The sequence below is a fragment of the Rana temporaria genome, chromosome 2 (genome assembly GCF_905171775.1).
Source record: "Rana temporaria chromosome 2, aRanTem1.1, whole genome shotgun sequence".
Classification (NCBI taxonomy): domain Eukaryota; kingdom Metazoa; phylum Chordata; class Amphibia; order Anura; family Ranidae; genus Rana; species Rana temporaria.
Window position 1 is genome coordinate 375,768,683 of NC_053490.1, and position 26,685 is coordinate 375,795,367.

The following is a 26,685-nucleotide window of genomic DNA, read 5'->3' on the forward strand; positions in this document are numbered from 1 at the left end:
CCATACGTGCCTGAAAACTGATGGGGAAACTGCGCAGATTTCACTTGCAGAGTCAGTTTTATCAGTTTGCATGTGAGTTTTTACAGCCTGTTCACATATGTGCGGTCCGTGCAATTTGAAAAAGAGTCCTGTGCGATTTTTGTCTGATTTTCTTTTCATCGCCTACACTTAAATTCGCATAGCATCTGAACTTTTGAATGAACCGGACCGGGCTTTGAAATCGCACTGCAAACCGACCTGCTCATATGTGAACCGAGTCTGAAGGTATCGGTTTTAGAATCAGGGCATTTGTATGTGTACAAATACTCGTGCAAATGCTTAGTATTGGCACCAATATCGGTATCAGTGCAACGCTAGTGTAAATCCCAAAACTAGCTGTGCAGAGTAAAAAATCTTCAGACAGAGCAGTAACGTTTAAGACTTTTTAATACCAATAAAGGAAATTGAAAAAGAAAACCATAAAATATTTAAAGTTTTTATTTTGCATCTTACATTAAAGCTGGTCATACATCATATAGTGTGTGTGTGTGTAATATATATATATATATATTTTTTTTAAGGTTTGACCTCCCATATTATATAGTTTTGGTAAATTGAAAGGATAATTGTATAATGTATGACCAGCCTAAACCTACAATAATGTGCACTTCTATAATGTGGACATATGCATATGTGTAATCAGTCACTGCAATCCCAGTACACCACTTTATTCCAGCTTACAAATACAATGATCCACATAACACCTCAGCCACTTGCATTACATTTCCGCCTTCTGCCCTGACATCCCCCAGTCTATTCCTCCTACTTTTTTTTTTCTATGAATATACACATTTTTTTTCCCCTCTTCTTCTGTGATGAGAAAGGGTACACCTTTCCTGTTTACTGTACTTTTCTATATGCACCAACAACATAATGTTATGTGTTTTGTAGTCATGTGACTCTGAAACTGAAGCATCTGTCTTTTTGCAGGGTGGACTATCTATGGGCCCCATGCAAGCAACACCAATTACTTTTATGGGTCAAACTGGCTACATAGGAATGGCTCCAGCCTCTGCATACACTCAAGACATGCAGAAGCAGTATGTTGAAGAACAACAGTAAGCGAATATTCTAGTACCGTTTATTAACTAAACATTTTTTTTAGTTCTACAGATTTGTGCAATCCTGTTTAATGAGAGGATCTTCAATGGGAAAGCTTTTACACGTAGGTGATCCCTGCTCAGTGGCTATGACGCTTGGCTTTATACAAAGCTGTATTGTTGATGAATCCTGCTTTATCTTCACACATTAGTTGGTGAAACCATTGAGGCACTCTTTACAATACTACCTGGCATTATAGCTGTGGTAAAGGTTCAAAGTTGTAAATCTTTTGGGGACAGAGGTGATCTCCCTTCTAGTATCCTGGAATGGGAGTTGTAAAGGTAGAATTGTTTTATTTATCTTAATGCATTACAATAAAAAGACTTCTGTGTGTAGCAGCCTTCCCTGCACCCCCTAACACCAGTCCGAGATGCTCCCTCCTGATTGGCTGAGACACAGCAGCGGGGTCATCGGCTCCCGTGGCTGTCAATCAAAGTCAGTCAATCGGGGGAAAGAGGGCGGGGCCTGAACGTCAGTTTTGTGTCTGAATGGACACACTGAGCTTCAGCTAGGCTTGGGTGCCCCCGTAGCGGCCTGCTTGCTGTAGGGGCCCTCGACAGGAAGGAGGGGCCAGGAGCAGCAAAGAGGGACCCTATTTTTATTTTATTTTGAAGTTTGAGGATGAGAACCACAGCGAAGTACAAGCAAATTCAGAAGAAAATATCAGCGTGCACAGCCTGTGTGTTTCTGGTTTAGATGGGTTTCCTTTTAAAGTAGTTGTTGAGTCACTATAACATGTGTACACCGTCAGCAGTGCCTCCTATTGTAGTATCCCCCCTCTGTGTGCGTGTGTGTAGGTTTATAAATATAAATGCTGCAAATACATAATTTCACTGCTGAGATTGCAATCACATGACTGACCAGCTTACTCATTTCCTCCTCTGAGGCCTCGTACACACGACAGAGTTTCTCGGCAGAATTCACCGAGAAACTCGGTCAGAGCCGGATTCTGCCGAGAAACTCTGTCGTCTGTACACTTTTGGCCCGATGGAGCCGCCGAGGAACTCGTCGAGAAAATAGAGAACATGTTCTCTATTTTCTCGTTGTTCTATGGGAGAAGGCGGCCCGCCGAGCTCCTCGGCGGCTTCATCCCTGAACTCGACGAGGAACTCGATGTGTTTGGCACGTCGAGTTCCTCTGTCGTGTGTACGAGGCCTGAGAGATGCAGTGGGTGGGGTTGAGATTCCCCTTCTGATGTCAGATTGGAGGAGAGAGCTGGCTGGTCATGTGATCGCAATCTCAGCTCTTAAATGAGGTTTTTGCAGCACTTATAAATCGTTCACAGAGAGAGACGTTGCAATGGGAGGCAGTGCTAATGGTGTGTACAGGTTAGTGTCATGAGAGCAGCAGGAGGGGGAGGAAGGAGGAGGACACAGGAGCTGAGAGGAGAGCTGCTGATGACAGAGGCACGTGAACTGACCACGGTGTCTGGTCTCAGCAGCCATGATACACAGTGGTCAGTTTACGGTGGGGAGAAACTAGCAGGATCAGCCAGGTTTTTTTAGGTGTTACAGAGGGCCAAATGACACAAGCCAAGCACTGTGTCCTATAACATGCTTTAAAGGAGCGGGATTCATTTATTTTTATTTTTTTATTCTTTTTGAGCTAACAAACACTTAACAATCCAATAGGTCAAACACAACCTCATCACGGGCCACATCAGCTTTACGGTTGCCCTCAAAGGGCCGGTTGTATCTGTAAGACTATATACATTTTTATCCAGGGCTTTTTTCTCAGACAATGTTTTCAGAAACTCAACCACAACCCCCCCCTGCCAATCTGCATTAAACGGTGGGTGTGGCCAAATTGCACTATAGAGGGGATCCTAAAATCGCAGTAAATACCCAGAACTGCGCCATGTGCGGAGTTCAGGGGTGCACAGAATGGCAGGGTTCAGCTCTTTCACAGGTTGTTCGCATCTCACTAACGCCCTTCCTCGACTCTGACCTCTGTTCACTCTTCCCCCATCCCCCACCTCTGCACACATCTCACTCCACAGCCCTTATCTCCCCCTTCCCCAAAAGCTTCCTTGCATCTCACCTACCCGACCCGTCTCTAGTACCCTTCCAGCAGTGTAGGCCGTTCCGTCTCACTCGTTTTCAGGGAGATAATTGGTCAGCTTCTGTGCACCTTGGGATCACAGTGCAACTTACCATGTGATTCAAAAAAAGCAAGGGAAGAGGCGCCTCTGAGTGTAGATGTTTTAAAACAATTTTAATACAGAAGTCATAGTATAGGCAACTCGCATTTAGCGAGGTAAAAGTAGGCATTGGTACAAATTCCAAAAGTGAAAAGAGGTCATCAGGTCAGTCAATCCAATCCTAGTCCTGCTGGGGCACTGTGCTTCTGGAGATCATCATACACCGCTGATGGAGGAGAGAAAGCCGGCCGTGGTGGAGTAACTTCAGAGCGAGGCCTGGAGCGCTGTTCGTCTAGGCAGACAAGGAGCATTGACATCGCTGACATTACCATGTGATGCCCCCGTCCTTGTAAACACAGAAGGCTTCAGGGTTTACAAGTGACGAGGGTGAGAGCCACGTTTTGGCTGAAGAAAAGCCCTGGGTATGAGGGCCACATAAAATGATCTGGAGGACTGTGTTTGGCCTGCAAGCCTTGTGTTTTGTCCAGTGTGCAGTAGGTGATCTGTTGGTGAGCACTCAAAACTATGTAATCCTTCTTGTGTGGGCTTTTCTGCTGCCCACTGAACAGATCCCTATCTGGTTATTTAGCTTAGGCTGGTACATAACATTCATAATATTACCCAAATCAACACAGCTGTGGCAGTCATGCATGTTGGGATAGGTTGTCATCTCCTGTAAAATACTTTTGAATGGTCACTTTTTATATTATTTGTTTTTCTTTTTTGGTTGTACCACGGACAAAAGTAAAAGCTGGGATGTGATTTGTCATGTCACGTTTTTTCAGCCATATTTGTATCCTTCTGTGTGGTGGAGAGGGGAGGAACTAGTAAAGTTTGGTTAGATTTATATACAGTCATTTTTGTATAGTTTATTTTTGCATGTGTTTTTCAATGTCCGTGATGTTTCATAAGTACTTTTGCCTCTCAAATATTACTTTTGCTTATTTTATTTAGAAAGCGGTTTGAACAGCAGCAAAAAATGTTAGAGGAAGATAGAAAAAGAAGACAGTTTGAAGAACAAAAGCAGAAGTTACGATTGCTAAGCGGCGTAAAACCCAAAGTAAGTGAAACATTTATAGAAATTCCTTGGTGTTTTATGGTTTATTTCCCCATAGTTTCGGTTCATTCTTTGTTGTTGTTATGTTCTTTTTACTCAGTGCAAACCCCTTCAGCACTGCGCTTTCTGCCGAGGGTGATTTTTTTTTTTGCTAAGGGGTGGTACTATCTGAAAAAATTATTGAGGAAACTTGTCGAAACTTGGTATTCAAAATAACTTTTTGTTGTCTAAATAACCTTGGTTAATAATTCAGTGTATGTTAATAAATATTTTTTTATAGAATTGAAATACACTCTTTATATTGAGTAGTGTTTGAATTAATACAGGTGATATGTTGCCAACCTCTCTTACTTTGAATTCCACAAAAGATCAAAGCGAGAACAAGCTGAAAAGGGAGTTGCACAGCATGCTATATCTTTTATACTATTATGTACTCGGCTAAAAATACGTTTTTAGAATGTGTATCATTGAGTGTCATAAACACAGCAAGTAATCTTTGAGAGGCAAATTGTATTTGTGACAAAGTAGATCTACAATGCAAATGCTGTGCGCCTTGAGCTAACTGATCTGCATTAAAGTGTATAAAAGCGCATTTTCAATTTAGTGTTCTGCATGCAAAAAAAATGCTTTTTTTTTGTCTAAACCCCCCCCCCCCCCCCAAACATAACTGTGTATGTCATGCAGTGTCACAATTAAACCGCATTACAGTCACAAAATCCTCTTGCCTCTTTATTTCAGCATTTTAAAGGGGTCTAATCAACATCAACAAGTTTTAGGCCCCTTTCAGACTGGGGCGGGAGCTGCGGTGGCGGTATAACGCCGCTAAAAATAGCGGCGCTATACCGCCGGAATTGCCACGGGTATCAGCCGCTAGCGGTGCGGTATTAACCCCCGCTAGCGGCCGATAAAGAGTTAATACCGCCCGCAATGCGCCTCTATAGAGGCGCATTGCGGGCGGTATTGCCGCGGTTTCCCATTGTTTTCAATGGGAAGGAGCGGTGAAGGAGCGGTATACATGCCGCTCCTCTCACCGCTCCAAAGATGCTGCTGACAGGAGATTTTTTTGTCTCCCGCCAGCGCATCGCCTCAATGTGAAAGCCCTCGGGCTTTCACATTGAGTCTGCAGTGAAGGAGTTTTTCAGGCGCGATAGCAGCGCTATTTTTAGCGCTGTACCGCCTGAAAAACTCCTCAATGTGAAAGGGGCCTAAATGTCGCAATGTGATCTGGTTTTGATATGGCTTACCATCTTCCTTGTATATAGTTCAGCTGTTCACAGTTGATTATGAGTAAATTACATTTGAAGCACTTGCTGCATGATGTTGCAGGCACCTTCTGGTAAATGCCATGCTTGCTTTAAAGCTGAAATCTGTGCTAAACAAGGAATGTCTAAATATAAGAGCCACCTTTAGTCTGACGTGAATTTTAGTGTCCTGTGTCTATTTTTTCCAGATAAGTATAGAACTTTCCTGTAATAAAGATCAGTCACTGCTGTGCTTGTCCCTTCGTGACTGGTCTTCTATCCACCCATCCTCCTGCAGCCTTTAGTTGGTGCAACTGCTGGGTCATACCCATGGCTCTGTTCCCTGTGCAGGTTACATGCAGCTGTAATGATATACCTGCTATATCTGGCTTTGTAAAATTTCTTGCAAAGTAGATTTTATATTTTTTGCGGCTCTTGAGAAATATATTTAGATGAAAGCTTTCAGGGCCGGATTTGTTCTCCCTGCCCCCCCTAAGGCCAGGTTTCACAATGCACCCCCCCCCCCCAAATCCAAGGAGAATGGCAATCGGGTGGCAGGGGCGGCGCAGTTAGTTCAAATATGTTTTGTTTTGCTTTTAATTTATTTGTAGCTTGTCGTTTTTTACTTTTTTTGTATAATATTTTCTTTTACTTTTTAATTTTATTCATTTAAATATATATATATATATATATATATATATATATATATATATATATATATATATATATATATATATATATATATATATATATATATATATATATATATATATATATATATATATATATATATATATATATATATATATATATATATATATACAGGGAGTGCAGAATTATTAGGCAAATGAGTATTTTGACCACATCATCCTCTTTATGCATGTTGTCTTACTCCAAGCTGTATAGGCTCGAAAGCCTACTACCAATTAAGCATATTAGGTGATGTGCATCTCTGTAATGAGAAGGGGTGTGGTCTAATGACATCAACACCCTATATCAGGTGTGCAGAATTATTAGGCAACTTCCTTTCCTTTGGCAAAATGGGTCAAAAGAAGGACTTGACAGGCTCAGAAAAGTCAAAAATAGTGAGATATCTTGCAGAGGGATGCAGCACTCTTAAAATTGCAAAGCTTCTGAAGCGTGATCATCGAACAATCAAGCGTTTCATTCAAAATAGTCAACAGGGTCGCAAGAAGCGTGTGGAAAAACCAAGGCGCAAAATAACTGCCCATGAACTGAGAAAAGTCAAGCGTGCAGCTGCCAAGATGCCACTTGCCACCAGTTTGGCCATATTTCAGAGCTGCAACATCACTGGAGTGCCCAAAAGCACAAGGTGTGCAATACTCAGAGACATGGCCAAGGTAAGAAAGGCTGAAAGACGACCACCATTGAACAAGACACACAAGCTGTAACGTCAAGACTGGGCCAAGAAATATCTCAAGACTGATTTTTCTAAGGTTTTATGGACTGATGAAATGAAAGTGAGTCTTGATGGGCCAGATGGATGGGCCCGTGGCTGGATTGGTAAAGGGCAGAGAGCTCCAGTCCGACTCAGACGCCAGCAAGGTGGAGGTGTAGTACTGGTTTGGGCTGGTATCATCAAAGATGAGCTTGTGGGGCCTTTTCGGGTTGAGGATGGAGTCAAGCTCAACTCCCAGTCCTACTGCCAGTTTCTGGAAGACACCTTCTTCAAGCAGTGGTACAGGAAGAAGTCTGCATCCTTCAAGAAAAACATGATTTTCATGCAGGACAATGCTCCATCACACGCGTCCAAGTACTCCACAGCGTGGCTGGCAAGAAAGGGTATAAAAGAAGAAAATCTAATGACATGGCCTCCTTGTTCACCTGATCTGAACCCCATTGAGAACCTGTGGTCCATCATCAAATGTGAGATTTACAAGGAGGGAAAACAGTACACCTCTCTGAACAGTGTCTGGGAGGCTGTGGTTGCTGCTGCACGCAATGTTGATAGTAACCAGATCAAAACACTGACAGAATCCATGGATGGCAGGCTTTTGAGTGTCCTTGCAAAGAAAGGTGGCTATATTGGTCACTGATTTGTTTTTGTTTTGTTTTTCAATGTCAGAAATGTATATTTGTGAATGTTGAGATGTTATATTGGTTTCACTGGTAAAAATAAATAATTGAAATGGGTATATATTTGTTTTTTGTTAAGTTGCCTAATAATTATGCACAGTAATAGTCACCTGCACACACAGATATCCCCCTAAAATAGCTAAAACTAAAAACAAACTAAAAACTACTTCCAAAAATATTCAGCTTTGATATTAATGAGTTTTTTGAGTTCATTGAGAACATGGTTGTTGTTCAATAATAAAATTAATCCTCAAAAATACAACTTGCCTAATAATTCTGCACTCCCTGTATATATATATATATATATATATATATATATATATATATATATATATATATATATATATATATATATATATATAAATTTTTTTCACTTAAAGGGGTTGTAAAGGTTGGTTAGTTTTTTTTTTTTATTTATTTATTTTCTAAATATGTTCCTTTTTAAACTAGTGCATTGTTGGTTCACTTGCCTTTTTCCTTCGATTTCCCATCCTAAATGTTTTTTTCTTTGTCTGAATTTCTCACTTCCTGTTTCTCCTCAGTAAGCTTGCCACCATCATTTGAGCCATTCTGGCTGGGGGTTAGTCAGCCATAACAGCTTACTGAGGAGGAACAGGAAGTGAGAAATTCAGACAAAGAAAAAAAACAATTTAGAAGGGAAATTGAATAAAAAGGTAAGTGAATTGACAATGCACTAGCTTAAAGGAACCTTTTTAGAAAATAAAAAATTGAACCTTTACAACCCCTTTTTAACCCTTTGGAGTTCTAATTAACAAGCTCTTGAGCCGAACACGAGAGTGGGAGGCAATTTTAGCTTGTGAGTGGTGCGATTCTAGAGGGGTGGTGTCACAAGCACGGCGGTGTGGTGGAAGATTTTAAGAAGATTGAATCTTGTTTGAATATCACTTCACTTTATAGATTATTAATCTATTTAATGATTAGCCACATGTCACGTGGGACTTTTTATATATATATATATATATATATATATATATATATATATATATATATATATATATATATATATATATATATATATATAATGTTTTCTAAATATAAAAGCCTGTGTCCTGAGAGGAATCTGCAGGTTTGGTATGTCATTTTTTTGGGGTGAGTGGAAACCCTCTTTTTAGAGGGTTTCAGCTCCCACTTCCTCCCGGGGCACCGTCGCGCCAAAAGGAAGTTCACCTCTCCCCCCTCCCTCTCTGCAATCATCTTGGACACGTCTGAGGTCCCAGATGATTGCCCGGCCAATCACAGTGCGCAGTGCGGAAGCCACAGCTGGGCACTCACAGTAGTGATGCCGGCGCCACAGGGCTTCGCTGGAACCCGGAGACAGGTGAGTGTCTGATTTATTAAAAGTCAGCAGCTGCAGTATTTGTAGCTGCTGACTTTAATTATTATTTTTTTAAGCTGGATACACACTATACTATTTTCTGTAGATTTTTTATTTTTATTTTTTATTTTTCCTTCAGATTTACCAAAACCATATAATGAGGTCAAACCTTAGGCGTTTCAATTTGTATGCAATCAGGCAGGTCCTTGCACGACATGGTTTTGGTAAATCTGAAGGAAATCTGACAACAAAAGTTGGATTGTGTGTGTGTGTGTGTGTGTGTGTGTGTGTGTGTGTGTGTGTGTGTGTGTGTGTGTGTGTGTGTGTGTGTGTGTGTGTGTATGGGGTCTTAGAAAGAAAATAAACTTACTTTGATGCAGCTGGAATGCACTTAGCGAATTTTAAACTCAAGGTTTAAATTAATGGTTTGAGTTTCATTGTAGGAATGAATATTTAGAATCTTGCATAATCCAATTCTAACTGAAAAAAGTTGTGAAATGTCACAGCATTTACATTTTTATTTTTTTTTATTTTCAGACTGCTGAAAAAAATAGAGATGATGCACTGGAAGCCATTAAAGGAAACTTGGACGGATTTTCCAGAGATGCCAGAATGCATCCAACTCCTGTAATGCATGCCAGGAATCCAGGCAATGCTGGTGAGAAATCATTATGTTTATGTTAAAGTTGGGTTGGGGAAAAAAAAACTTTCTGCGTCTGTTTAGTTGCATTGGACAAAAAGGAAAACAGCATCTCCTCTGGCTACATTGTGCCCTGAGAGGGCTGGATTGGAACATGTAGGGAAGGGTCCACAGACTTATGAACGTAAATGGTAGCGTTGTGTTTTGTCGCTTCATGTTAAAAATTTAAAGTGGTTGTAAAGTCTCAAGGTTTTTCACCTTCATTTATCTATGTATTAAAGTGAAAAGCCTTCTGTGCTGCTGCGGCTCCAGCTGCTGTCTTTGTCCTCATTGGATAGATTGATAGCAGCAAGAGAGTGACACAGGAGTGGGAGTGCCTGTCTGATGTCCTACTGTCTGTGTCAATGGACACAGCAGGGGGACTCGTGAGCGGGTCTCTGTGGGGGCACCTGTTGAGGAGGAGCCAGGAGCGCCGATGGGGCATCCCAGAAGTGGAGGATCGGGCCCACTCTTTGCAAAACCCTTGCACAGAGCAGGTAAGTATAACATGTTTGTTAGTTAAAAACAAAAAACAAATGAACCGTTACAAACACTTTAACCACTTCACACAACATCCCCCCCCCCCCCCCCCCCCTCCATACCCGACCAGGCTATTTTTTGCTATATGGCACTGCGTTACTGTAACTGACTTTTGTGCGACTCTGTACCCAAATAAAATGGATGTCCTTTTTTTTTTCTAAAAAAAGAACTTTCGTTTCTGCGGTTTTTATTTTTCCGCTATAAACAAAAAAGACTGAACATTTGGGGAATTTTTTTTTTACCAATAAAAAAAAAATGTAAAAAATTGAATTTCTTCATCAATTTAGGTCAATATGTATTCTGCTACAATCCCAATGAGTGTATATTGGTTGCGCAAAAGTTTTAGCGTCCACAAACTATGGTATACTTTTGGAATTTTTATTTTATTCATTTTTTTTTTTTTTTTTTTTTTTACTAGTAATGGCAGAAATTTGTGGGACTGCAGTGGGCAAACCAGACACTGACGTGTTTTACACTTTTTGGGGACCAGTGACACTAATACAATAACATCGGGCGATCAACCGGTTGGTGTGTCCCTAGGGGGGCGTTTTCTAACTGTGGGGGGGGGGAATGCTTTTAATGGGGGGGGAAAACAGAGATCCGTGTGAAAGCAGAAACACAAGATCTCCATTTTCCCCTCTGGCAGAACTGTGATCTGCCTTGTTTACATAGGCAGACTGCCATTCTGCGCCTCCACAGAATAATCGTCAGGTCCCGGTGGAGATTGTGTTCACCAGACCCGCTGATTAGCTCCTGCTGTGTCCAATCACATCGGGAGCTGGTCGCTGACGGAGCATGCGCACGCCACAGACCCTGTGCCACCCTGCGTGAGGTGGTTTTAAAGTGCTTATGCAAGGCATCGACACTTGTCAAACGCTTCCATTGATTTCAATGATGCTGCCCAATAACCACACCTCACAGAACCTAGAGTATTTATGGTGTGTTGGTGAAGCATATATGAAGCGTTAGCTGGGCATTGGAAGAGAGACATTGGAGACGTCTGTATCCTAGAATGCACTGGGAAATAATAAAGAACAGAGGAACTCCAGTGACTTCCCGTTTGTACCGAACAGTTGTGTGGTAACACCATTTGCTTCGTTGTGCTGGCAAAACCACCAGTCCAGCCAGAAATACTGACAATGCCAGGTAGGAGCAAAGCTTCTTTTTTTTTTTTTGTCAGCAAAAGACCTCATCAGCAAGTGTTGGTATATGGAAGGGGCAGTTTCAGCAAGTGTTGGTATATGGAATGGACAGTTTCAGCAAGTGTTGGTATATGGAAGGGGCAGTTTCAGCAAGTGTCATCCAGTGAAGCGACTGGCCTTCCTACATAAATTGTACTTGTCTATCTACAGCCATCTTTCTCCTACATCCATTCAAAGTACAGATTTGACACAGGATCTTTCAGCTCTGAAGTGCAGGGGGTGGACAGCTGAAGTTACATTGGTGAGGAAAGCTCTGAGAGCTGATTGGAGGAAACGGACACGCATCCTTTCACACAGGAACAGAGCTGAGGTTGTCAATAAGCTGGAGCTTCCTCCCCGGTCACCATTTTTTCTCTTGGCTTTAGGAAAACCTGTCAAGTGATTCATGCTGATAGCTGAGGAACGAAGCATCAGACAGGAATGACACTATGTGCTCTGGATTGAGACAAGTACACACTATAGAGGGTTATGCTTTGTTCATATTTAATGTCTGAGGTTTACAACCACTTTAAGTTCAAATGAGTAAAACGGCGTTTATCCAGTAATTCTGGTTTCTTAAGGTAAAGATAACATTCTGGAATTGAATGCCTGTGTAAGAAGATTTTGTTTATATAACTTTACAGAATTGGGGACACTACAGAATTTTTTAATTCTCAGTTGAAGTTGAATTATTGAAATATTTGTATTGTGATTTGTAATGTGTGAATATAGATATTTATTCATTTTTCACTGCACAGTTGGCGTTAGGATGTTCTCAAGTGAAACAACTGAAACGATTCTGCCCTCGTGGATTTACAATGACAGTCTTGTTCCAGGTATTTCATCTTCATTTTTTATTGCAGTTTTGTTTCCAACTAACTGGAATATAAAACCGCTTTTAAAAATAGTGTTTTGTTTTGGCAGCAATATCCATTACAGTGCTGCAGCCTGAGCCCTTCTTAAAAGGGCAGCACTCTCTCTTTCTCTATTGACTCTTTCGGCTTCAGCATGAAATCTCACACCTGCTATAGTGGCTTTATCTCTGGTCAGTTACTCCGACTGTCCCTTATTTTATCTTTGCCACAGTTTTCAGCACAGCTACTACAATGTCTAACAAAATGTGATCTCTTCTTTCAGGGATGTTCTGTAAAGGTAATTGAATGTACTTGCATCAACCACAACTAGCCATGTACAATACCTAAGGTCCTTGCTAGTGCCAGGTTAAGTGGCAGTGTCCTTTTTTGTATTGGCAAATGACAAACTTTCTTTACTTGCTAAACTTTTCTTTACTTGCTATCTCCTGCCCTGAATGCTAAGGCAATGTAGAAGTTGTATCCTTACAGTTTCATGAATGAATGTTGTTGCAGTATTGGCTCAGGAATAGGCATGTGTAATTTTGTGGTCTTTCTTGTGAAAAAATAAATAAAAATTGTGGTCTGGGAGCATCTTTTTCTTAATTGTACATTACAGGACAGAGGCTTGGTACGCATGGGTTATAGGCTGGGACCTTTTAAAGGAACACTAAAGATAAAATAAAAATAAACATGTTATACTTGCCTCCACTGTGCAGCTCGTTTTGCACAGAGTGGCCCCGAACCTGGTCTTCTGGGGTCCCTCGACGGCTGTCTCGGCTCCTCCCCGCACGAATTCACCACCTTCATGCGAACGAGCTCAGATGGTGGTGAGTTCTTGCGGGAGCGCTCCAGTGATATAGCCGGCAGCTATAGCCACTCACTGTATCACTCGGCCCTGCCCTCGGAGCGCTGCATCATTGGATGTGATTGACGGCAGCGCGAGCCAATGGCTGCGCTGCTTTCAATCAACCAATGAATGAGCCGAGAAGCCTGCTTTCAAGACTTTCAAGGGGTCAGGTAAGTAAACGGGGCCGCTAATCCACAGATGTTTTTTCACCTTAATGCATTAAGGTGAAAAAACTTTTACCTTTACAACCCCCTTTAAGTGATTTGGACACTGGCAAAGCTTTTGAGGCCCATGTACCCTGGTCATTCTCCTATACGCCACTCCGTGAGTGCTTCGTTTTTTGCCTAGTGTCCAAAGGTAATGGACCTCTTCTCCCTTACACAGAAATCGCTCTTTAAAGTGATTTGTAAAGACTGAAGTTTTTTTTATTTATTTTTTTACCTTTTATGCATTCTATGCATGAAGGTAAAACAATCCTGTGTGCAGCTCCCCCCTCAGCCCCACTTTAACACTCACCTGAGCCTGATCTTGATCCAGCAATGTGTACGAGAGTCGAAGCTCTCCTGATTCTCTCCCTTCTCACTGGCTAAGATGCAGCAGTGGGAGCTAGGGGGGGGGGGGGGGGGCTAGAAGTAAATGTATTTTATGTGATGGACCAACACAAAGTGGTACATAATTGTTAAGTGGAAGGAAAATGGTAAATGGTTTTCCAACTTTTTTTTTTCTTACAAATATCTGAAAAGCTTGGAGTGCATTTTGTATTCAGTCCCCTTTATTCTGATACCCCTAACTAAATTCTAGTGGAACCAATTGCATTCAGAAGTCACCTTATTAGTAAATAGAATTCACCTGTGTGTGATATTATTCTCAGTATAAATACAGCAGTTCTGTGGAGCCCTCAGATGTTTGTGAGAGAACATTAGTTAAACCACATCATAAAGGCCAAGGAACACACCAGCCAGGTCAGGGATAAAGTTGTGGAGAAATTTAAAGCAAGGTTGGGTAATAAAAAAATATCCCAAGCTTTGAACATCTCACTGAGCACTGTTTAATCCATCATACAAAAATGGAGAGTGTATGCCACAACTGCAAACCTACCAAGACATGGCCGTCTACATAAACTGACAGGCTGGGCAAGGAGAGCAGTAATCGGAGAAGCAGCCAAGAGGCCCATGGTAACTCTGGAGGAGCTGCAGAGATCCACAGCTCAGGTGGGAGAATCTGTCCACAGGACAACTATTAGTCGTGTACGCCACAAATCTGGCAAGAGTAGCAAGAAGAAAGCCATTTTTGAAAGATAGAAAAAAAAATTCCCGTTTGCAGTTTGCGAGAAGCCATGTGGGGGATACCGCAAACATGTGGAAGAAGGTGCTCTGGTCAGATGAGACCAAAATTGACGTTTTTGGCCTAAAAGCAAAACTCTGTGTGTGGCGGAAAACACTGCACCCAGAACAAACCATTTCCAGCATGGCAACATCGTGTTGTGGGAATTTTTTTCAGCAGGGACAGGGAAGCTGGTCAGAGTTGATGGCAAGATGGATGGAGCCAAATACAGGGCAATCTTAGAAGAAAACCTGTTGGTCTGCACAAGACTTGCTTAATAATGGGGCAAAGGTTCACCTTCCAGCAGGACAACCTGACACACACAGCCAGAGCTACAATGGGATGATTTAGATCACAGGTGTCAAACACAAGGCCCGTGGGCCAAATCCGGCCCTCCAGGCCATTTCATGTGGCCCTTGCACCTCTCCTGCATCTGCAGAGCTCCAGCCCTCCACTAGTCTTCCTCCAAACCCTTACTTCCTGCTTTCAATCATTGCAGCTTCTTTCCAGCAGCAAATAAGGAAAGGGGGGTACACTGTGATGTAAGGGAGAGTAGGGGACTCAACTTTAGATTGTGGGGTGGCTCTTGAGATCTAATGTAAGGGGAGGGAATGTGCTGAACATCTAATCTTGCAGATAAAACCGGGCCGTTTGAGGGCAATCATAATGCTGATGCTGTAATTGAGTTTGCCACCCCTAGTTTAGATCAAAGCATATTCATGTACTGGAATGGCCCAGTCAAAGTCCGGATCTCAAACCAATTGAGAATCTGTGAAAGACTTGAAAATTGCTGTTCAGACACTCTCCATTCAATCTGACAGAACTTGAGCTATTTTGCAGAAAAATGTCACCCTCCTAGATGTGCAAAGCTGGTAGAGACAGCACCCAAAGAAGACGTGAAATGTGGCTCTACAAGGTATTGATTCAGGGGGTACTGAATACAAATGCACGCCACACTTTTCAGATATTTATTTTAGAGTTGAAAATATATTTATTGGTATTTTAACAAATAAAACAAATAACATGAAGTGTTACAATCGAAGAACAGTCATAAATGTGCAGGGGTAAAGAGTCAGCCCAATGGCTATCGCCCACAGCAGGACTCCTACCAACGTGTAACATAATAAACACAATAATGACTTCAACATAAGACTATAACTAGATGTAACCACACGGGCCCCATCGTAATAGGTATAATTGCAACCAGGATTTCTAGTGGGAGAACAACAAACAAACAAACAAAACAAAAAAAAAAAAAGACAAACAGGACAAAAACCGAAACAAAATTGGGGAATCAAGGATCTAGGGTATTAGAGTGTAGGAAACGAAAGGGGTAGAGAGACGAGAGAAGAGGAGGGAGAGGGAGGAAGAAGAAGAAAGGAAAAGAAGAGAAAAAAAAGGGAAAGGCTAGGGAGTGATCAGAGTAAAGCGTTCGAGTCGCTGACAGTACAATCGGAGGAGATAATATAGGAAGAGCGGGGAAAGAGAGACCCAACCTGACCCAGGGCACTGAAATATAAAGTAGCGATCATGTCTGGGATGACAACATGTTCATCAGCATGTCAGAGGATGAGAAGCGGAGCCAGATGAGCCACAGCAGTTTATAATTATCAAAGGTGTCGTTGTCAAGAGCCAACATCTCCTCCATTCTCATAGTGTCGTTCATAATTGAGACCCAATGTGACAGGGGCGGGATTGTGGTTGACTTCCAATAGGAAGGTATGAGCTGTCTCGCTGAGGACATAAAAAAACAGAGGAGATTTCGCTTCTGTGACGGAACTGAGCCTGGTAGTATAGAGAGAAGGGCAATCTTAGAGGAGGGGACCAGTAATTCATCGTACATTTTGTTGTAACACTCAAATACCTGAGTCCAGAAGGGGCGGATCCTCTCACATTCCCACCAGACATGAAGGTAGGTCCCCTCAGCAGCAGAACATCGCCAGCAGGTCGCCGGGGTGGACGGAAATATTTTGTGCAACGCGGAGGGGACCCTGTACCATCTTGACAGAATCTTGTAGTTCTTTTCCTGTGAGTAGCAGGAAATTGTGGACTTGTGAGTGAAATAAAAAGAAGTCTGCCAATCCGGTCGTAGGATGTCCTCACCCAAGTCTGCAGACCACGTCCTGGTGTAAGGGGGTAGCTCGGTATGCGTGAGTGCTTGTAAGAGGCCGTATACGGCCGAGAGAAGATGTCTGGGGGTCTCCGAAAGGGAACACAACCGTTCAAACTCTGTATTGGGGCGGTTAATTTGAGAGGAGGAATGTAGGTGCTTTGTGAACGTGGATAAATGAAGTGTGGTGAGTCAATCGTGCGATCCTGTCGGTGTCACCGGTGACCCCTGAGTAGGATGCACGAAAGAGCTTGCCTGTGGCCATTCAGACCTTTTAAAGGGACCTAACGTTGCAGATATTTATTTTAAAACAAAATGTTGAAAACCATTTATATAATTTTTCTTCCACTTCACAATTATGTGCCACTTTGTGTTGGTCTATCACATAAAATCCCAATAAAATAGATTTTACGTTTTTGGTTGTAACATGATAAAATGTGGAAAAATTTCAAGGGGTATGATTTATTTTTCAAGGCACTGCAAGTATTATATATATAATTATAATTGTATTTCCTTTTTTATAGACGCTTTAACTTTAAAATAACTTGGTATTTTAACTTTGGATTCCCCCCCCCCCATTGGGATTAAAGGGTCAATCCTCAGAAGAGGGATATTTGATTTTTTTGGTAGATGATAGAGGGTTTAACAAGCATACCATTTCTTTTAGCGAATGGAAACTCTATTGGTGAAAGATCCTAGATCTGCACATCTCCCGTGGATGTTTTTAGGTTTTACTTTCCCTGGTTGAGGTTGAGTTTGAGTATGTAAGATGATCCAGATGCCGACTCTGCCAGCTTTCAAAATGAATATGGTATAAGTACCGGTAAATAATGATGTGTTATAATAAGCATGGCGTGCCAATATGTTTGTTTCTTTAGATCTTTACAAAAGTATTTTGGATACAACCCTTACGCCATCTGGAATCGATACAGCCAAGCTCTATCCAATTCTTTTGTCCTCTGGACTTCCTCGGGAAACACTGGGTCAAATTTGGGCAACGGCAAACCAAACTACTCCAGGAAAGCTTACTAAAGAAGAATTATATGTTGTGCTTGCCATGATTGGTATTGCTCAGGTAAGACAGTTTTTTTCAAACTAGTGTTGGGATTGAGTAGAATGCATGACTTCTATTGTTTTTACTTTTTTTGTATAGTGTGTCATATTTTGTAATGCATATTAAAGAATTAAATATTATTAAACCATTGTTAAAGCAAAGCTGTGCTGTCCTTTGTGACTTTCAGTTACAGAGCATGCTAAAGAAATTCATGAAATACTTATGTTTTTTTGTACTTTTTTTAGTTCAAATTCTTCTGCCCTCTATTGCCTATCGCATGACTAGTGTCTAAGCATTGGTGATTTGGTATGTGCAAAAGAGACTCTAAAGACTTATTAATGGAGGCGTCTTCTGTCAAGTGCTGTTATGAAAATCTACTAACACTTTTAGCCCCCGCACATGAACCAACTGAGCCCATTCAGCATAATGGCCTGCACATTTCCTTAGTCTAGACTCTAGACAGTCCAGTTGCAGGGTACAACATGCAATTGACGTGGATAGTGGTTTAGGACACCGTTGCAGCATCTGGAAAAAAATATGCCCGTATGTTGTACTTGTGTTTATGATAGCACCCCACAGCCATTCATGTCAGGAACAAGCTGTGCCCCTGGGTAGAGGTGATAAACTGCCAATAATGGTGAATGGTCTCAGCCGGTCTATGTGGAAGGGCCCATATAACGTTGCCTATTTTTAATTTTTTTTCCCCACCAGTCTATACTGTATAGAGGTCAGATTTATAATACATTGCACCTCTGTAAAGATGTTGGTTTTATAAGGTACCTCTCTATTAGTTTCCCTGTGTAATACCTACATATTTCTTTGTTTTTATTGAAACAGAGGGGAGAATGTTCCTTGAATATGGACATACTGAATCAGTTTTCCTCAGCACCAATACCAACTTTAAGTAGCTTTCCAGTAAAGTTTCCCTCGGCTGTAGATCCGTTGCATGGCTTGCATCAAAGGCCTGCTGCCTCTAAGCCTCTGGACGTAAGCCAGCCAGTGGTCAAGATGAAGAGTACACCAGCTGCTGCAGGAAATGTCACAATGCCGACTTTCATGCCCTCCAACTTTACTCAGCCGGTAAGGACAGCCATTGTATCTAAAAGACGGCCCCTGCTTGATAAAATAAAAATATATTTAAATACTTAAAAATGGTAAATCCAAAAGCATTCAAGGTGTTGTAAAGGTTTGTTTTTTTATTTTCTAAATTAGGTTTCTTTAAGTGCATTGTTGGTTCACTTACCTTTTCCTTCGATTTCCCTTCTAAAAATTTTTTTTCTTTGTCTGAATTTCTCACTTCCTGTTCCTCCTCAGTAAGCTGTTCTGTCTGACTAACCCCCAGCCAGATGATGGGGGAAAGCTTACTGAGGAGACACAGAAAGTGATAAATTTAGACAAAGAAAAAAAACATTTAGAAGGGAAATCGAAGGAAAAGGTCAGTGAACCAACAATAAAGGGCTTAAAGGGGTTCTAAAGGTGAAAAAAAAATTCCCTAAATAGCTTCCTTTACCTTAGTGCAGTCCTCCTTCACTTACCTCATCCTTCCATTTTGCTTTTAAATGTCCTTATTTCTTCTGAGAAATCCTCACTTCCTGTTCTTCTGTCTGTAACTACACACCATAATGCAAGGCTTTCTTCCTGTTGTGGAGAAATCCTCTTGAGAGGGCGAGCAGGAGTGTCAGGACGCCCACTAACACACAGCTCCTTTCTCTATCTGCAAAGTAGATAGCGTCCAGACCCTCCTGCTCGCCCCCTCAAGAGGCTTTCTCCACACCAGGGAGAAAGCCTCACATTACGGTGTGTAGTTACAGACAGAAGAACAGGAAGTGAGGATTTCTCAGAAGAAATAAGGACATTTAAAAGCAAAATGGAAGGATGAGGTAAGTGAAGGAGGACTGCACTAAGGTAAAGGAAGCTATTTAGGGATTTTTCTTTTTTTTTACCTTTACAACCCCTTTAAAGGTATCTATTTAGAAAATAAAAAAACAAACCTTTACAACCCCTTTAACCTGTAAACAAACCTCCATGGTTTTAGAGTATGTCTTCATATTTTTTCATTTTTGCCTGGTGCATTAGTATCGAGATATTGTGATTTGTTAGCACAGTGCTAACATACAGTCAGTACAATATGCGTTTACTAGCTTTAATTTCTTATTAATAACATCAAAAAAAGATTGCATTTAAGAGTGTTAGATTATCTTATTAACTTGGGACCAGTCAGCCCAGTTGTTGTTTTTTAGCTATGTTTTGACCATACAGTATGTTTGATCACGCTTCTTCTACAACTAGACCTAAATGCTGTGATTAGAACTAATAGAATGTGACACTCGGTTGCCTTACTGGACAACTGTGTACAGGGTCATGTCACCTAATTGTTTTAATCTCAATCTTTCCTATATTTTTCAGGAACCCTGAGATCTCTATGCTTGGGTTTCTGGGTCTTGTATATCTGCTGTGGCCTGGTGGGCAGGAACAAGTTAAACTCCTGAGTGGACAAGAGCAGAATGGGAGTTATGGCTGGGAGATCTCTCTAAAAGTATCCATTATACAGTATATAAGCTGGCCAGATAGGCAGCATCTGATCAGCTATGGCAGCTGTGAGTAGTGACCAGTGTGTTCTGGGGGGGGGTGCAAATCCTGCTGTCGGAAAAAACACAATACCTCCAGTCGGGAAGTTCGCTGCACTAACATCGGAATGTTAGTACATCGGCTCCTCCCAAGCTCCTCCATTTTTTGTTTTTTTCATTCAGCTGGATAGTGTATACAAGGCTTTAGTCACCTCCAGCCATTTTACCTTCACTTGCTACTAGTTGTCTGGGTATCATGACTACTTGAGGCCGTAACTTCTACTCTGATCTAACCTTTTGTCTTGCAGCCATGAATTTGTAACATGTCTTGTTCATGACATGGGGGGCAGTTCCACTGAATCGGGTGCGCCCACCTGACTCTCCACATACTGCTCCAGTTTGAATACTGATGGTACCAGTATCTTCAGTCTGGGGACATGTTGCCCTTGGCTTTTGCAGTCCATTCAATTCTTGCGGTTCTCTTTAGCTCTCATCAGGCTGTAGCTGGATATTTGGCCCTTTTAGCAAGAATATTTGACCAAAATCAGCTAGTTATTTTCTTACTCTGATCACATAGTTCCCATGCCCTCGCCAACAGATTTTATATGCAGTTTTGCCTGTGCAGCACTAGCTGGTCTGATCCGTTGGCCTCAAGGGCTCTTGCCTGTTTCTTCACTCCCCTCCAGCCTTTGTCTGTTCTTTGCATGTGCTTAGAATTACAAGGATGTAAAGTCTCCATCAATCAACATTTAATATTCCACCCCTAAAGTGTTTAGTGGGCATGAGGAGGGAGGAAAGGGACTGTCATTTACCAGAGTGCATACACCCACATGTGTGACTCTCTAGCCACACGGACTTGACAGATGAGAAAAAGGAGGAAATCAACAGCTTAGAAGGGAACTGAAACTGGAGCATGCTCAGTAGATGTGGCAACGGCTGTTCTAGAGGATTTCGGGATGCAACGGGGGCACAGACTTGGAGGGAGGTACAGAGAACAGCAGGATCAACCAGGTTTTTTGTAGAATACAAAAAAACGAAACCCATATTGAGTATGAACAGCGTTTAATACAGCATGCACTGACCATTTTTAATGATGTGGGTTTGATGACACTTTAAGTGCTGGACAGCGGAACCCTTGTGCAAAAACAATTTATCCACATGGCCTTCGAAAGGACGAAATCTCTTAAAACTGGCTCTTGGGAATATGCAGGGTACTACTGATTGCTAGCATGAAAGAAGCCAAAAAAAATAAAACCTGTGACTTTTGATTTTTTACTTTTTCGATCTTCTCTAAGCTTTGCTCACTATCCAGAGGCAAGACCCGACCCTCTTGAGCCACATCTCCAGACTAATCCTCCTGCAAGAAGGTGTGCCCCACATTCCAGAATGGAGGGCCATCGGTTTTACCATTGTGGATACTTGGACAGCTTTTATCTCAGATGTTGTGTGTAAGGGGTGCTATCCCAGGGTCACAGACCGGAGTTTCGCTCCCCGATCATGCCTCAGCTTCTTGCTAAAAAACCTTCCAGTGTCGCTGTATAGAACAGCAGATTTTTTTAACCCAAAGCAAGCATTTACCCCATTTTGAATCTTAAGGTTTTGAATATGTCTTCAGTCAGGTCCTAAAGTTCCAAATGAAATTTAGCTGGTCTGTTTTCACCTCCCTCCATTAGGGATACTTTTTGGCTTCTATGGCCATCAAAGATGCTTACTTGTCTGTCTCTTTCTAGTGCAACAGCAATTCCTTAACTTTGATGTGGGGTCTCTTCAGTAATTCACCTTGTGTGAGTCTCAGGGCTTCTACCCTAGGTGTTTCTCAGTGAGACAATTCCTCTCCTTCCCACTTTGGAACTCATCCAATTTAGGGATGAATTCACCGCTCCCCCAACCTGGAGCAAATCGGATCATGCTTTATTGGGGAGTTTTTGCCTTCCTCTGGATCAACTATATGTATAGGATTGTGTAAATGGGGGGGCTTTCTTTGTTTTTTTTTCTATTCGTTGTACTAGATGGATTTGTCTTTGTAACTATGTGTGCTTCTGCCCTTTCTATCCCATTTCAGAGACCATTGCCTACTCCCTTCTTCATTAAGACCATGTACATGGGTCTCCCATGTGAAGTGAGTGTCTGTGCTGATAGTCTTGTCTTGCAAAGAATTCTTTTTGGTTTTGCATAGGGACAAGGTGGTGGTCAGCCCAGGATTCCCTTCCTCCTTAAGGTGGCTCATTCCTTTTACACCAACCAGGACAGTTGTTTCACTCCTCTGCTCCATTTTACCAGAAGGAAATGTCCCCTCCATTGTTTGGACGTGGTTTGGGCTGTGCAAGTTTGAGGTCTGCAAGTCTTTTTCTCAGCCACTGCTTCTTTCAGAAAGACTCATTCCCTCTTTGTCGTCCCAGGGGGACCCAGTAAGGGTGCCCCAGGCTTTGTGTCCCACAAACTCTATGTGGCTTAGATAGACCATTCAAGGTTAGGGTCTCATGGATCGGGTTATACCCTTTCCTGTTAAAGGGTAACCTAGTAGATCCATGATTGCTTCTTTTGGCTTTTCTATTTTAAGTATAGTTTTCTCAGATTTGTAAGACTGACACCTATTTTTCCCTTCACAAGTTCTGTAAATTCTACTAGGTGGATATTTCTGTCTCGTTTCAGCTTTGTGTGTAAGGTCCTTCAGGCAGGTCCCAGTTCGGTTCCCAATTCTGTTGTTTTCTTGGGCTTGTTAGTGATTTGTTTGCTGGGTTGTCCACTTCTCAGTTGTACTGCTTTTGGATGTCCCAAAGGTTACAGCCTTCTTGTGTCACACAATGGATAAGAAATAAAATAAGATTGTTGTTTTTGATTTAAAATACTTTTCCTTTTCTTTGTCTTCTGACGGACACAGATAATGCTCTCTATTGCTTTGCTAGAAAACGTATGCCGTGTACACACGACCATTTTTAATGGTCTAGAAAAAACGTTTTTTTTCAACGTGATTCTTGTCAAGCATGCCTTACCTACACACGATCGTGAAAAAAAAGTGCTTGAGCAAAGTGCGGTGACGTACGACGGCACTATAAAGGGGAAGTACCATTCGGATGGCGCCACCCTTGGGACTGCTTTTGCTGATTTCGTGTTACCGCCTGTTAGTAAATGTTTGGTGAAAGACTATTCAAGCTTTTCAGTCTGTTACAACGTGACGAATGTTCGATCTCCATTACGAACGCTAGTTTTACCAGAACGAGCGCTCCCTTCTCATAACTTGCTTCTGAGCATGCACGTTTTTTTCACGTCAAAGCCTATACATGACTGTTTTTCACAACGTGAAAAACGACGCGAAAAAATAGAGCATGTTCTAAATTTTTTTTTTGAAAAATGCTCTGGAGCCTACACACGATAATTTTTAATGACATTAAAAAAAAGTCATTTTTCACGTCTTGAAAAATGGTCGTGTGTACGTGGCATTGGTTATGCTGGTCTGGCCGAGAGTGTGTGTGTTGTTGTTGTTGTTGTCGTTCTTGTTGTGTTTTTTTTTTTGCCAGTGTCCAATACACCTGTAGGCGAAAGTGGGAGCGTTGTTGACCCTCAATGGATGGCAAGAATAAGATTTTTTTTTTTATGCCTTCGTTACATTCTTATAGTGACAGATTTTTCAGAATCCATGACCGTTTCTTTTACCATTCTACAATGTAGTCTTTGTTAGATATTCTCCATTCCCAGTTTGGTGCTTACTTCTATTCAAATCTACCTTGATCACGTGACCTCAGTGAGTTGTGTGCACTTAATGCATTTACACACTGAACTTGCGATCTGCAGCGGGTGTCACTGTTAATGTGATAATGCCTCAAATGCAGGTTGCAAATGCATTTTGTTTGGGATGGCATGGTGCAGTAGTATCATGCAATCTGGTTGCTGTGTGTTTGTTTTTTTTAAAGTAGTGTGTGCACTGCTTTTGGTGCGATCCAGCACTATTCATTTTGAATGGGCTGAAATCACATTGCATCCGTGTCGCTTGTGCAAATCGCATCCCTGTGCAATTCATGGCGTGAACTGGCCCTCAGTGGGGATGAAAGTAATTGCATGATGTTTAACGTGCAGTATAATGCACGTTAAACATTCTTATGTATTTATTATCGATTGTCAATTGAACCCTAACACACATTTAGGGCTGGTTCACACCACAAAAACACACTCCAGATCTGTTCCGGATGCGCTTCTGCATGCATGTTTTTGATGCGTTCCAGTGCGATTTTGTTGCATTATGTATGCATTTTTGTGCGTTTCCTGATGCATTTCAGATGCTTTTTCATCTTTTCATCAGTGGGCCCTGAATTGCATTCCAAACCTCTGAAAGAAGGATGTGAACTTTACACTGCCTTGCTTACCTGGGAGTTCTACAGAATTTCTTTGTTTTTAGGCCCAGTGCATGTGTATTTATTTGGTGGTATCTGGTTCTATGTATACATTTGCTGTGATATTTGGGTTCTCATCAATGCCTGCAGGGAAAAGTTATAGGAAAGCAATATGCAGGATTTTATAGATCAGTGCTTCTGTAATTTTACTGTTGTTGTTGTGTTTTTTTTTTAAGATTTTGTTGGTCAAGTGAACAAAGCTTAAGTGGACTAAAACCTAAATGGATCTTGTCTAAGTACGGTCTTCATTAACTCATTATTCCTTGTGCAGCCTTTCAAGCCAGAAGAAGATGATTTCCAAGACTTTCAAGAGGCATCTAAATCTGGACCCAATGATGACTCTTTCCCTGATTTCCAAAGTGATATGTCTAAAATGTCATCGTCATTGTTGAAGAGCAGGTAGTAAAATGTTTCTGTTTTTGTATACTGCATTTCATAGAAATATTAACCTGTGTGCAGTGCCTTCAGAAAGTATTGACAGCGCTTCTCTTTTTCAACGTTTTGTTATGTTACAGCCTTATTCCAAAACGGATTATGTTCATTATTTTCCTCAAAATGCTACAAACAATACCCCATGACGGCGTGAAAGAAATTTTAAATCTTTGCCATTTTATTAAAAATAAAAAACAAATAAAATCACATATACATAAGTATAAACTGCTTTTGCCATGACGCTCAAAATTGTGCATCATGTTTCCACTGATCATCGATGAGATGTTTCTACAACTTGATTGGAGCCCACCTGTGGTGAATTCAGTTGATTTTGACATGATTTGGAAAGGCACACACTTGTCTATATAAGGTCCCACAGTTAACAGGGCATGTCAGAACACAAACCAAGCCATGAAGTTCAAGGAATTGTCTGTAGACCTCCAAGACAGGATTGTTTTGAGGCACAGATCTGGGGAAGGGTACAGAAAAATGTCTGCAGCGTTTAAGGTCCTAATGAGCACAGTGGCCTCCGTCATCCCTAAATGTAAGACGTTTGAAACCCCCAGGACTCTTCCTACAGCGTGCCGCCCGGCCATACTGAGCAATCAAGGGAGAAGGGCCTTAGTCGGGGAGGTGACCAAGAACCCGATGGTCACTAACAGAGCTCCAGTGTTTCTTGGTGGAGAGAGGAGAACCTTCCAGAAGAACAACCATCTGCAGCACTCCACCAATCAGGTCTGTATGGTAGAGTGGCCAGACGGAAGCCCCTCTTCAGTAAAAGGCACATGACAGCCCACATGAAGATTGCCAAAAGGCACGTGAAGAACTCTCAGACGACGAGAAACAAAATTTTCTGGTCTGATGAAACAAAGATTGAACCCTTTGGCCTGAATCGCAAGTGTCATGTTTGGAGGAAACCAGGCACCACTCATCACCTGGCCAATATCATCCCTACAGTGAAGCATGGTGGTGGCATCATCATGCTTTGGGGATGTTTTTCAGCAGCCGGACCTGGGAGACTAGATTGAGGGAAAGATGAATGCAGCAATGTACATACTTGATGAAAACCTGCTCTGGACCTTAGACTGGGGCGAAGGTTCACCTTCCAACAGAACAATGACCCTAAGCCCAAAGCCAAGATCACAAAAGAGTGGCTATGGGACAACTCTGTATATGTCCTTAAGTGGCCCAGACTTGAACCCTATTGAACATCTTTGGAGAGATCTCAAAATGGCTGTGCACCGACGCTCCCCATCCAACCTGATGGAGCTTGAGAGGCCCTGCAAAGAGGAATGTAAGAAACTGCCCAAAAAAGTGTGCCAAGCTTGTAGCATTATACTCAAAAAGACGTTGGGCTTTAATTGGTTTTAAAAGTGTTTTAACAAAGTATAAATACAGGAAGACTCCATGAACTAGTCGAGTGCTCAACAGCGGCCTGGTAGTTCATTGAGAACTACAAGCCAACAGCCACAAAGGCTGTCGGTATTTCTAGTCCATTGATTCACAGGGATCTGTGAATCAATGAGTCGGCCCTGTAGGCACTCTTTTTAAATAGTGACAACAGGTACGATGAGAAGATCCCAGGGCCTACTGTCACAGGCAGAAGGAATAGGTTACATGTTCCACCCTAAAAACGGGTGGAACATGTAACATGTTTCTGAAGGTGAACTTATTCTTTAAATATGACCAATGTTTTAAT

General features: G+C 41.8%; 1 protein-coding gene across 4 annotated transcripts in view; it reads left to right on the plus strand.

Moving 5' to 3' along the window:
• The window catches only part of SYNRG (synergin gamma), a 108,794-nt gene that overhangs the window by 18,118 nt on the left and 63,991 nt on the right, over positions 1 to 26,685 (plus strand). For 2 of the 4 annotated variants that reach the window (XM_040337815.1, XM_040337816.1), the window contains exons 4-10: positions 970 to 1,097; positions 4,235 to 4,340; positions 9,549 to 9,669; positions 12,170 to 12,247; positions 17,424 to 17,620; positions 18,437 to 18,679; positions 24,826 to 24,953. In XM_040337815.1, coding sequence (XP_040193749.1) covers positions 970 to 1,097; positions 4,235 to 4,340; positions 9,549 to 9,669; positions 12,170 to 12,247; positions 17,424 to 17,620; positions 18,437 to 18,679; positions 24,826 to 24,953 — 1,001 coding nt within the window. The other 2 variants (XM_040337819.1, XM_040337817.1) reach the window with 2 other exon arrangements.